This window comes from Sander lucioperca, chromosome 4 (assembly GCF_008315115.2).
Source record: "Sander lucioperca isolate FBNREF2018 chromosome 4, SLUC_FBN_1.2, whole genome shotgun sequence".
NCBI lineage: Eukaryota > Metazoa > Chordata > Actinopteri > Perciformes > Percidae > Sander > Sander lucioperca.
The window spans coordinates 30,628,020-30,641,210 of record NC_050176.1 but is presented as its reverse complement, the minus strand read 5'-3'; the positions used below and the strand labels follow the sequence as shown (position 1 = coordinate 30,641,210).

The 13,191-nt window shown below is 37.7% G+C and overlaps 1 protein-coding gene across 1 annotated transcript; it reads left to right on the top strand.

Annotated features, from left to right (window-relative positions):
* Window positions 1-1,547: 1,547 nt before the first annotated feature.
* LOC116034226 (solute carrier family 22 member 7-like) lies at window positions 1,548-12,662 on the top strand. Its single transcript, XM_036000605.1, is given in 19 exon segments — window positions 1,548-2,021; window positions 2,113-2,216; window positions 3,084-3,238; window positions 3,541-3,709; window positions 3,931-4,054; window positions 4,140-4,249; window positions 5,193-5,407; window positions 5,586-5,694; window positions 5,903-6,109; window positions 6,191-6,222; window positions 8,918-8,961; window positions 9,078-9,181; window positions 9,285-9,439; window positions 9,607-9,775; window positions 11,205-11,328; window positions 11,507-11,616; window positions 11,765-11,979; window positions 12,174-12,282; window positions 12,442-12,662. Coding segments are annotated over 19 exon segments (2,847 nt in total). The 5' UTR covers window positions 1,548-1,640; the 3' UTR covers window positions 12,653-12,662.
* Window positions 12,663-13,191: the final 529 nt, after the last annotated feature.

Genomic DNA, 13,191 nt, shown 5'->3' with positions numbered 1-13,191 from the left:
GCTGACCAGATAAGGTACATTCATTTCTCCCTGGATAGTTGAGACTTCTCACATAGTTGAGATAAACGGGATGTCTAAACCTTGGGGTAGAAAGTGGTACAGGGGGGAAGAAGCGAGTGGCTCCTGAATGTCTACTACGTTTGATTGTAAGAAATGTTGAGTCATGTTTAGGCAGGGGGCATGTCTTTCTATCTCACTGAAGATGCATATAAGCTGTGTGCTTTTTCTTATTCGTTGAATACACTTTCCACTGTGCTGATGTACTCGTGAAACTGTTTCCTTATATTTGCAAATATAAATACTCAAAGACCAAACTTTGGTTTCATTCTCAAATAGTCCTTATTTGTTTCATGTTGTTCTTTTTGAAAAACTCTCCAGCTACAATAAGAAACTTTCCACCACAACTTGCAAAGAGACCTGCATGCAGGCAGCCCTATAAAATCCCACGGGCGTGCCCCCGAGACAGCTGCCCGTAAGCAACCACACCTGGCCCAGGTGTGGCTCATGAAGTTAACGACAACCCTCTGCTTTCACCCTGATTCTGCTAGACAAAAAGCAGCCAGAAAAACACACAGCACACCTAGTGGAGAGGAGGGGTTGTCACACATATTACAGAAATACCATAACTTATATAAGATATATACAGGAAGGAAGAAAAGGTGTGTCCAAAGGTTTCTTGACTGTTGATTATAAACACAGGTCAGAGTTGACCGACAGGTCAGGCTGTGCTGTGGCAATCTTCTACTGTCTTGGCAGAGATTGTCTTTTAGAAAGAACATCACACATAATTTCATATCTGACACTAATTACTTAATTTGACAGACACCCACATTACTGTAGAATGATAACACTACAACGTTCAACAAACATTCATATCAGTTTCCAATGTCACCTATATTGTAGTGCAATGGCCAAAGTATTATTTGGCCATATTTTATATTGGCCAGAAATAGGCATAGGCCTTTGTTATATCGAAATTGGAACATTCATTATGCCATTTACAGTCATTTGATAGTTAGCAATTCTAGTTATTTTAAAGTTGGCAACTTTTCACTTTCAGAGTCATTTGCATAGTTACCTGTCCAACAGAAATAAAGCAACCATGGCGCCACATTTATTAGACCCTTAAACTCAGCTTGCCATTGTTGAAAAGCCATACAGATGTTGACTCTGCTACTAGTGGAAGACTCTGGTTACACGCAATGAGTGCACGGGCAGAGTGCAATGAAATGATTGGATGGGCTTATTGCTTGTCTCCGACAGCCACAGATACTGGCTTTCTTTTTTTTTGGCAGAGGATTTCTTTTATTGATTGATGTCGGTATGTAAACAGAATTTCAACAAATATAACAAAAAAAATGCTTTTAAAATTGCCCACCCAAGCTTTGAGTTGACTTGTTTCAAGTCAAAGTATTGCAATGCTTAGGGACATGCACAGACAACAGACATGTACTTTGGTATTATTAGCAAATGAGTTACAAAAAAAATAATAATTCTCTTTTTTTATTTAGCCTACCTTTTACACATTCTCTGAGCTGACCATTAACCAACAGCCTTTAAGAGGCTCACATTTGTGGGTTTGTGATATTGTTCTCTGAGTTTCACTCCAAATTGGAAGTGTTGTATCATTTATTCTGAAGATGAAGTTTGAAAATGTGCTGGCAGAGGTGAATGGCTTTGGGAGATTTCAATTAAGGACAATCCTCTTGTCTGTAATTCCTCGTGTGACTTTGCCTTTTCACTTTCTGCTGAATAATTTCATCGCCGTTATTCCATGCCACCACTGCAACATCAGCTCACTGGATGACGGAGGTGTTTTTAGGAATTTGTCCCAGGCAGAGAAGCTTGTTGTTAGTATTCCACTCCAGGCAGATGGCACTCCAAACTCCTGTCAGATGTTTGCAGAGCCTCAATATCATCTGCTGCTCAACTCATCCAACATGACTGACCTACCCACAGTGCCATGTCAGAATGGATGGGTGTACGATAACAGCACCTTCAAGTCTTCACTGGCCACAGAGGTGAATTTTATTTCTATTTACAAAGTGATACAAATCCCAGATAAGTAACTTCAATCTTCACTTTTTTGTCTCTTGTTTGTTTCCCCCATAGTGGGATCTGGTTTGTGATAAGAGAAGAGTGAACCGAGCCACGGCCACTATCTTCTTCATGGGGGTCATGCTTGGAGCAGCAGTATTTGGCTATCTTAGTGACAGGTGGTCATGTCTTTAACTCTCAAATCAGACACATTTGAGTCTATGTAGTGAAAAGTGACTAAAGCTGACTAAAAGTTAATGTACAGCAAAATGTTTATAAGTGCATCTTCGCGTAGGGGTTAACGCCTGACGAGGTGTCCATTATCAGGACATAATCGACGATGGGGAGGCCAGCGCACCGGACGGTTGCGTCCGCCGGAGTCCATTAATTACCTGATAACGGACACCTCGTTGGGCATTAACCCACCATAGTCATTTACCAATGAACATTTTTTAAGACCATTAAAATATATTTTAAAGCTTATGCAAAGAAAATCAAATTTTTGACTAATAACTGGAACAATCATTCCAATCCCATAAGGTTCTTATGCATTGGAAACGTTCACTGCTTCAGTAAATAGGACGGCCCTTAGATACGACTTGGCAACTGGAGATATTTCTAGTTCCCTCAGCTCATAGAACCCTTTGGCTCAGCTACAAGCTACACTGTGAAACAAAGTAAGTTTAGAAGGGCAGTGTTAATAAGATATTTCGATTTTTTTCCATTTAATTTAGCTCATTAATTTAGAACAGTAAACAGACAGTTTAACCGAAACTACGTGGTAGGTGTATCACTTTTAAATGGACACCCTGCAGCCAATCAGAATCGAGTATTAACCCAGACTGCTGTATAAAGACATTACTACCATAAAATTAACCCTAATCCACACATTGACCATCAACTTTTATTTTTACACACTGTGGACACTTTATAAGAAGGAATATGTTTGTTTATCCAAATAATGTGTGTCACACCCTCTTCTGAATAAATACTAGTGTGTTTTTACTTGACCTATTCGATTTATCTATAACTATTTTGTCTTGCAGGTTTGGCAGGAAAATAACACTTCTTGTGTCCTATGTGACAACCACCTTCTTTGGATTTGCAAGCGCTTTCTCATATAATTTCGCCATGTTTGCCGTCATGAGGTTCTTTACTGGATTTGGACTTTCTGGAATAAGCATTATCACCATAGTGCTTTGTGAGTTTTATGTCATTTATGTCTTTTTTGTTGTTGTTGTTTTTTTAAAGAGAGAATTTCAAACTGCAGCGAACAAAATATAAGAATAAAAAAGTAACATACAATATAGCATACTCAAATTATATAAAAAATATATATAATGAAATAAATAAAATTTAAATTTTAAATTTTTTGGAATAAAGTTTGTTGAAGTGATGTACTATATATTTATTTTCTGTTTTAACTTCAATAATAAAATGAGTTAACGAGTCTACCGTAATAGTCAAATAATGGATTTGATTTATTGTCATTGTTCTTTATAGGTATTGAATGGGTGGATATCAAGCATCGAACCGCAGTAGGTGTTTTAACAAGCATGGACTGGAGTGTTTGTACTGCTCTGCTACCTGTTGTGGCCTATTTTGTGAATGACTGGAGGTACCTCACAGCCACAGCTACCACCCCGCTGTTTCTGGCAATGATCTGCTGGTGGTTAGGAAAAAATAATAATTGAGTTTTCAGCCATAACAAGCAATTTTCTGCCTTTTATTTATTTTTTTCAGTTTGAAGCTGCCCTAACACCAGCAAGCCGTGTGAATATTCAAAACAATTTTACATCCTATAAAGATCCTTATTCTCATTAACATTATGACTTAGTTTTCATGAGGCAAAGGTGTGACTAATTTTTTTTTTCAAATCAAACTTTGTCGCAGGTGGCTCCCTGAGTCTGCCAGATGGCTGATAAGTAATGGAAAGGTCAACAGTGCTCATTTCTACTTGAGCAAGTGTGCAAAAGTCAACGGCAGAGAGCAGTTCATGGCTGACATAAAGCCTGAGGTACAGAATCTTATAATCTGATTACCTCTAGTCAGAAATCGATACCCACTACGACTCTGACCAAAGTTTCCTTTTTACTCTCCAGACTCTGTCCAAAGTAATACTTGTAGAAAATGAAAACAGAAAATATTCCTATTTGGACCTTGTGAGGACCCCCAAAATGAGGAGACTGGCTCTACTTACTGGCATTGTTTGGTAATTGTTTTTGTATTTGCCTTAAAACAACCAAGACGTTCATCTTTAAAAACTCGAAAAAATGTATAATCTGTACAATCCACTGTCCATATATGATCGCACAAATTGAGAACAAATAAACTTTAAAAATGGTATGAGTTTGAACACAGCTGTTCTGTGTGTCACTGTTGACAACTTATTGTCATTGAAACGGTATGATAGTACAATTCAATGCACTGTGTATTATAGTGGTTAGGTCCATTTTACCATGCAGTGCAAGTTGACTTGTAGTTGTAATGTAACACAAAGTACTGTTGCTATGGTTACCCACAGCTACCTTGCATACTGATTTACAGTGGTTTAACTTTTGACTGTTGGGGTATCCTGTTGCAGATACCTGCCAGCCAATCAGAAACTACTCTTTTCTGGACTAAATGTGAAACTTGAAAGTGCTCATATTATGCTTTTTGGCTTTTTCCCTTTCCTTTATTGTGTTATATATCTTTTTTGTGAACGTTATAGGTTTACAAAGTGAAAAAGCCCAAAGTCCACCCCAAAGGGACTTACCATCTCCAACAGAAAACACTGTTCACAAACTACTCGAAACAGCTCTATTGTAGTCCAGCCTTTACTTCCGTGACGAACGTGCGTCACTTTGTAACACATGTTATAATACTCGCCTAGCTGCTAGCATGGCACGCCCTCATACTCTGCTTCTGACTGGGTAGTAGTCCTTACCTAGCTACTGCGCATGTACGACTCCCAACAAAGATGGAATAGAAGTGAAAAGAAGAAAAGAGGAGCTGCAGCAATGTGGAGTACAACAAAAATATGGTGTTTTTTGAAAATTAAACCATGTAAACCTATTCTGATATAACCTCTAAATACAATTATGAACCTGAAAATGAGCATAATATGAGCACTTTAAGAACTCAATAATGATTTGCTTACTCTCTGTTGATAGGTTTGGAGTGGCCTGTACGTATTACGGAATCAGCTTGAATGTCACTGGATTTGGTGTGAACATTTATCTCACACAGTTCATCTACGGCGCAATTGAACTTCCGGCAAAAGCATTTGTCTTTTTCACTTTGAACAAAATAGGCCGAAGGTTGAGTCAGACTGGAACACTCGTTATGACTGGACTGTGTATATTCTGCAACATGTTTGTCCCTCGAGGTAAATGATCAATAGTGAGATTAGGCCTACTATATAAATAGATGACAACAGCAGATAAAGCTAAACTTGGACTAAAAATAGTGCACTTGCATTTTTGAGGCAAAAGTCGTGAATAGTCACATAGTGGCTTCAAATATAATACAAGGTGGGGTTAAAATGTCCTTTCACAACTTTTTAGATAACGCGTTGTTTCAGACAACTGTGGGAGCTTTGGGCAAGATGTTCGCAGAGGCATCTTTTACAACTGTATTTCTGTACACAACAGAGCTTTACCCCACAGTAATGAGGTCAGTATACAGTCTGATATAGAGCTTATATTTTGCATATTTTACAAACAGTATCTGTATTATGAGGCCTAAGAGTTTACTGAGATATCTGGATGACTTGACACCTTGATATGCATCAGTCAGTGTTCCAGACTCGAAGGAGTTGCAGTTGTATCATGAAACTGATTTCCCTGATTGTTACAAATGTGTTGCATTTTTGCTTATGCAGGCAAAATGGATTGGGTTACTGCTCCTTTATGGCCCGTGTAGGCGTGTCTGTTTCCCCTCTGATTATGCTTCTTGAAGAAGTGTGGGGCCATTTACCGAGTACTATCTTCTCCCTGGTGGCTGTTGCTGCAGGGCTGTCAGCTTCTCTTCTTCCTGAGACAAAAAACATCCGTCTACCAGAGACTATTGAGGATGTGGAACACACAAGGTACTGGGCCTTCATTTGGATTGCATCTAAACATTCAAGTAAAATTTATATTGTAATGCAAAAATGTCTTTTGTGTTTCAGAAGAAGATCAATCTCCACCTCTGACGAGAAATCTCAACCCTAAATTTGTTCTTCATTGCAACCAAAAGGCATTTGGCCTTGAGTTGCAGGGCATATCAGTGGTGGTAATATGTTTTAAATAATAAAAGAAGAAACACGTGTTTCTTAGATAACCACAACCTGTATAACTTTTTTTTCAATATAATATTTTAATAAATGTGTGAAATATTTTATAGTACTATTGATTGATTGGTTTTTTTTGTACTGTGCGATTTGTCTTGTTGTTTTTGTTGTACTTCTCTCTTACTTCCCAACAAACTGTCAGCTGCTTAAGGTGCATTCATTCAATTTAAAATAAGATGTGAGTTAAGTCCATCCATCTTTGTAAAGTGCAGTAAAGTTCATAGAGGAACAAAATTGTGTTTCTCTTGGTCCATAACAAAAAGATAAATGATGCAACATTCATTGAAAGTGAAGCAAACATTTAGACTACACATAGGTACTTAACATGTAGTGTACTTAAACATGTAGTGCAATAACAGACAAATAAATATAAGTAATGTAAGCATAAAGTGAGGTAGAGCAGTAGTAACAGTAAAAGCAGTTTGTGAAGATATGTATGCATGCATGATTGTACAGTATGTTGTAAGGTACAAGTAGTCAGTCCAGTATAGTGAGGTAGGGTATGACGAGTTAGTTTTCATCCACGTAGTGTTTATTGGTCTCCTATGTGCCCATAAATTCATCCATCTTGCCAAGATAGCATTCACTGTTTTATCTGGTATATATCATTCATTCATTCATGAATTGCCTAGTGTTGTACTCATCTATTCATGCCACATTGCAATCATTCATTTATTCCTATCCTCATTAATTATGTGTATCATTAGTAGGTAAATAAACATTTGATTGATAAAGGATTTGATGAAGTGGTGTTGTGGCAGACTCCTTCACTCATCTTATTTTCCTTAGTCACCTTTTTGAGGAGGACTGTAACTCGTATGGTAAATAAGCACTCGCGGAGATCCTTACATTTCGTTCAAATAATGCAAGATTTATTACGCCAAAAAAATAATAATAAATTCTCCGGGGTTGACTTTCAACAGAAACTTAAACTTTTACTAATAAATGATCACAAGGTGTACGCTACGGTCACTAAACTGTTTTCTGTCCACCACTCAAACAAAAGAACTCCTCAAGCTGTCACCCAGCACCTCATTATACCTGAGAAGGTGACCTAACTAGGAGGAGGAGCGAAGGTTGCCGTATTCTAGCAAATTATTTTAACAGTTATTTCTCCAGATTTAAAATGTAATTTAACAATTTAGAAATGAAATAGAAAAATAACGTAAATACAAATCATCTTGTTTGTTTTTACAATGAAATGAATACATTTCACTTGTTATGGCTCCAACAAGTGGTTTGTGTGTGTGTGAGGTATTACGTATGAGTCAAGAACTTAGTAGCAACCTCCAAAATTGGCTATCATTTCTTTTGTTGAGTGCAGCGCAATCAATCTACTGTACGTCATTTTAAATACAAATAAAGGCATTTACGCTACCATGGCAACTGTCCCCCTTTTTCTGGACCCTATTGAGGGACCAAGATAATGACGATAATAAAAAAACATTCAGCAACAGGTAGAGGGAGCACAAAAGAAGGTGTGCAATATGCATAATCTAAGTATACACGGTTTACGCAAGAGCAGTTGTTTTATATTTTATTCATGTATTGAAATAAAAATCTTAATCTTTAAAAAAAAAAAATAGAAAAACTCTAGTAGTAGTGTCTTGCTCAATGGCCCCCAATTGAGAGAAGAGGCCACTGAATGACAAGGGGACTGTTTCATGTTTCGGATATTATTGATTGATTTCATTGTTCCACCAATCATGTGCAGGTGATGCTACACAGCGCAACTTTAATTATTGTCGGCAGGCAGAGAAAAGTAACCTTAAATGGTTTGAAGTTTGGGACTTAAGTTGCCGGATTTTGTTGTTGTTTGTTCTCCCTGATGGCCTTTGCTGTAGGGCTGTCAGTTTGTTTACTTTCAGAGATACAAAATGTCTGTCTACCAGAAACTGTTCTAGATGTGGAAAAGACAAGGTACTGGGCCTTATTTTGAAATTAATTTTGAAGTTTTAAACTGTCATAACATGGATGTGTTACTGTAAAGATTATACTTGTATTGTGTTTGTAGGATGATCAGTCTGGACATCTGATGACACTTAATTGTTTTCTTCATAGCAATGAATAGCCCCATACAGTGTTGGAAGATCATTGATGGTAACATGTTTAAACAACTTTAAGCAACATCTGTATACATTTTTTTTTACAATATGCTATTTATAAACAAATGTGATCATATGCATTACACTACCACTGCTTGGATGGTAATGCAATAGAAGACTATAGTTCTTTAATACAATGTCATAAAATGATGAGTCATTTTACCACATAGAGGTTACTGCTCTATCACTACAAATGCATACTTTGCTTCACAGTCAAACAGACAAGATAAAAGTTATTTTAGTGGTTAAGTGAGGTAAAATATTCACCAATTTCAACTGCAACCCAGCAGCCCATTGGTTGGTTTGCTGTCTATTTTACTGTGAAAGCAGGGGTGTTTGAGGACTTGTTTCTCTGTTTCAAAGGATTTTGCACACAGTGGGAGGCCACAATGAAGTTCGAGAACATTCTGGCCAATATTAATGGATTTGGAAGATTTCAGATAATGATCATTGTGATCAGCTTCATCGGCCGCTTCACACTGCCCTGCCACTCTGACCTCACGGGTGAACTTCATTTCTTGTCATATGTAAAAATGTACTGGATCACCATCATGAACATCTTTAAGGGAGAAGTCACTCATGTTCATGCGTAAACCTCCGTCTTTATTTGCTTGTACAAGTGGGACCTGGTGTGTGATAGAAGAGGGGAGAACAAAGCAACTGCTACCATCTTCTTTGTTGGAGTGATGTTTGGAGCCGTGTCCTTTGGAAGTCTGAGTGACAGGTATCACAGCTTGGCTACTTGGTATTTAGCTTATAACTTTGATTACCCAGTGGTTCAACCAATCAGTCAAATTAAAATTTGGAGACTTTCTGCCTTTCCGTAGGTTTGGCCGAAGGATCATGCTGCTGTTGTCATATGTGTCTGGAATGTTCTTTGCTGTTGCAGGTGCTTTTTCTACATCCTACGTGATGTTCTGCGTGCTGAGGTTCTTCACTGGGTTTTGCATCACCGGCATCATCATTGTCTCAACAGTCCTCAGTAATACCATATTTTAATTTCTGTTTGTAAGCATACCATGTATCATGTTGAGTTCACTTCAGAAGCCTAGGCTACCAAATGTAGGTCAACAGAAGAAAAAAAATGTTTTTTAGTGTTTTCTCAGAATTTTGATCCTTGCAAAGTGATGAGGTGTTTGTTCTCTGCAGGTGTGGAGTGGGTGGACATTGAGCACAGGAAATTGGTTGGAGTGATCGACAGCTTATCCTGGACATTTGGGAACACAATATTTGCAGCTATTGCTTACTTTGTGACTGATTGACGGTGGCTAATTGTCAGTGTCAGCTCACCTTTAACCTTGGCCATCATCACCTGGAGGTAGGACTCAAAAGCTCAGATCTTTTAGTCTACCAGATGTCCCCTACTGTAAGTCCTGGAAGCATTTTTGGGGTGGTTAGCATTTGCATGGGTTAAAGAGAAACGTTGACGGGAAAAAACTATGTAGTTTGCACACTAATATTGCAAACTCTCAAATATTGAATTAGACAATGTTCCATCTTTTAAGGGTTCATCTCCCAAAAGTTTAACGGCGGTTTAAGAACAAGTGCAAAATCAAGAATAGCCCATAATCTAACAGCCAGCTGGACAACATCGGAATGTAAATAATCACAATATTATTATAATCTTATAACCTATCTGTCCCCTATTTTCTGCCATGCTCGTAATTTTTTATTCAAGTCTGATCAGATAAAAGGGGAATTCTGAGATTATTAAAAATTCCTACTCCATTTTTCTCATGGCTGCAATATTAAAACATTAAACTGTCACCACCATCAATTTCTGCCTTTCATTACAGCCAGAATGCATTTGGATGCAGGTTTTGGATATCATCGTATTTGGGGTAGAAACTGAATTTAGATAAACTTATGCTGCACAGTATGGCGGAAAATCAACAAGGCGGAAAAGTGATGTCACTTGAGTCAAATGTAATTGGGGCTAAGTGCAAGTTTGAAAATTAAAATTAAAAAAATCTGGGGATGTAGTTGTAGTAGCATTAGTTATTTGGTGTTTTGGCTGGAGGTATATTTGGAGAGGTGTGAGGAAACTTTATCTAGAGATTGAACACACCCCGAAGGAAGAATGTGTGGAAGAAAAAAGACAATGGCTAATTCAAAACTGCCTAATACATACTTTCTACGAACGCAGTATGAAACTGTTAATAATAATGATTTTTTTTTTGGTAAATCGATTTATTTACTATGCTAGGCCAGGCTTAGTCGGTTTTGGGAAGCGTGTGTAAACAAGTTGTGACCGTTTCAGCGCTTTGCATTGTGGGACACAGTAGGCGAGGTGGACTGGTCCAATGCCTACTGCAGATTTTTCCGAATCAGTGTAACATCCGGGTATTTTTGGCATACTGCAGATTTTGTTTTTGTTTACTACATACTGCATAGTACATGCTACATTTTGGCCAGATCAGAACAAACTGCTAGTAGTTTGAATACAGCCCAAATCTCTGGTTCTGCTGCATTGACTTTGATCATTGTGAGTCTAACAATATTATAGTAGTGAAATGTTAAATTGGTGGAGTACTCTTAAACTTTCAGCTCACAGTATTCAGTGTGCGGACTACCTCTATTTCACCTTTGTTTGCTACTTTTATGCTGCCTCTGTACCCAACTGAGGTTCGATACACAGGTTAGGGTACATATTATTCATCCAATTTGTTTTTAATGTAAACATGCAGTAACATTCATTATCATGTCATCCATCAGGAGTAAAAATCTTCTTTGCCTTCAACATTTAGGTGGATGCCAGAGTCAGCAAGGTGGCTCATTGCCAATGGAAAGCTGGAGCAAGCTCAGAAGTATTTGAAAATATGTGCCAAGATTAACAGAACAGAGGAGTTCATTCACACGCTTAAAACAGAGGTTAGCATATTCCAGATAATGGTTAAATCTCACAAAAAAACTAAACAAAAATCAGCAACAGTCTTGTAATCTTTCAGATTGCAATTAGTTTGGGTTGTCTAATACATATTATAGTTGTTAATCCTTTAAATGTTTACCAGAGAATAATAGAGAATAATGCTGCTTTGCCTTCTTTCAGACACTGTCCACTATTGTTGTGACTGAGAAAAGAGATCGGCCCTATTCGTACCTCGATCTGATAAGAACAGCCAAAATGAGGAAACTGGCCCTATGCACTGGTATAGTGTGGTCTGTATTCCCAGTTCTATTGTGCTAAATCATTTTAGGTTGTACAATATAGTTTGTCTTATGTTTTATGTTACAATTCCAGGTTAATAATTTTGATTGTATCTTAACAAACTTTGATTTGAAGAGTCTTCACTTTATCTTCCTCTAGGTTTTGTGTGGCAACTGCGTTTTATGGCATCAGCTTCAACATCACAGGCTTTGGGCTCAACATCTACCTCACTCAGTTTACCTATGCTTTCATTGAGCTCCCAGCCAAAGTATCAGTTTACTACTTACTGGATAAGATAGGCAGGCGAGGAACTGAGGTGGGAGCTCTGCTGATGGTTGGCGTCTGTCTTGGAATCAATATAGTAATACCTAAAGGTAGGCATCCATTGATGTCCACAGACTCACATCTAAGGTTTAGGTTATTTTGTTTTTAAATGTAACTGTTTCAATAGCAGAGATTAAAGTCATTATTATACACAGGAATATATAAGGAATTCTAGTATTTTCATTATTAAATCAACGACTGCAACAATAAAAAGCCATCTCTCAGTCACTGATCTTGTTTTCAGATATGTCTGTTGTCAGAACAGTGGTGGCTGTCATTGGAAAAGGGTTCTCCTCTGCATCATTTGCAACTCTTGTGCTCTACAGTTCTGAGCTCTATCCCACTGTAGTAAGGTAACCATGCATGCCTTCTTTTTCACAATTTTGGATTTGTAACATACAGTATATACAGAGCTATATCTATACTGCCAGACAGATCTGCTATTTTTCTACATAAAAGTAATAAAATCCTCATTTAGAGGCCTAAAGGTAGTCTCTTCTGTGTTTTTCTAGGCAGAATGGTATGGGTTACAACTCTTTCATGGCTCGAACTGGTGTAGCTGTGGCTCCTTTGATTCTCTTACTGGATGAGGTGTGGAAGGACCTGCCCCAGGTCGTCCTGTGCTCTGTGGCCGTACTGGGGGGAGTAGTGGCAAGAACACTATCAGAGACACGCAACAGGTGCCTGCCAGAGACCATAGAGGATATTGAACAACAGTTGTAGTGAACCCGTCAGTGACGGTTCAGTCAAGCAATGACAGTATGTACGGTCTATTTTAAATTAATTTATTTCAATTTATGCTTCAAGTAGAATTACCTTCAGCTTGTATCTACATATTGGTTAGTTGGAAGGTTCAATCTGGAGATTGAATTCTTAATTTAGTTGTATTGATCTTAAATTTTTTTTAAAATACTTAGGTGGTAATGACCATTGATGACCATGTTATGCCAAGCTTTTGTTAAAAGGTTACTGTGAGCAGTTTACCCAAAGAGTGATGTTCCCTTCTCAGATTGTTTGATTTGAAAGTTTTTTGAAAAGGTAAAACTGCCCAGTATTTAAAAATTATATATATATATATATATATAATTTTTAAATACTGATAAGATAAATGTTTTTATCTTGTTATTCATCTCTTAACCCCCAAGTTTCTGTTATAATCCTTTGGGGGGGGTCCAACCAAACGGAACCACTGTATAAAGTGAATTATATGCAGTGTACACATTTGTGATTAAATACATTTTAATGAAAGGTGAGTTGGACCT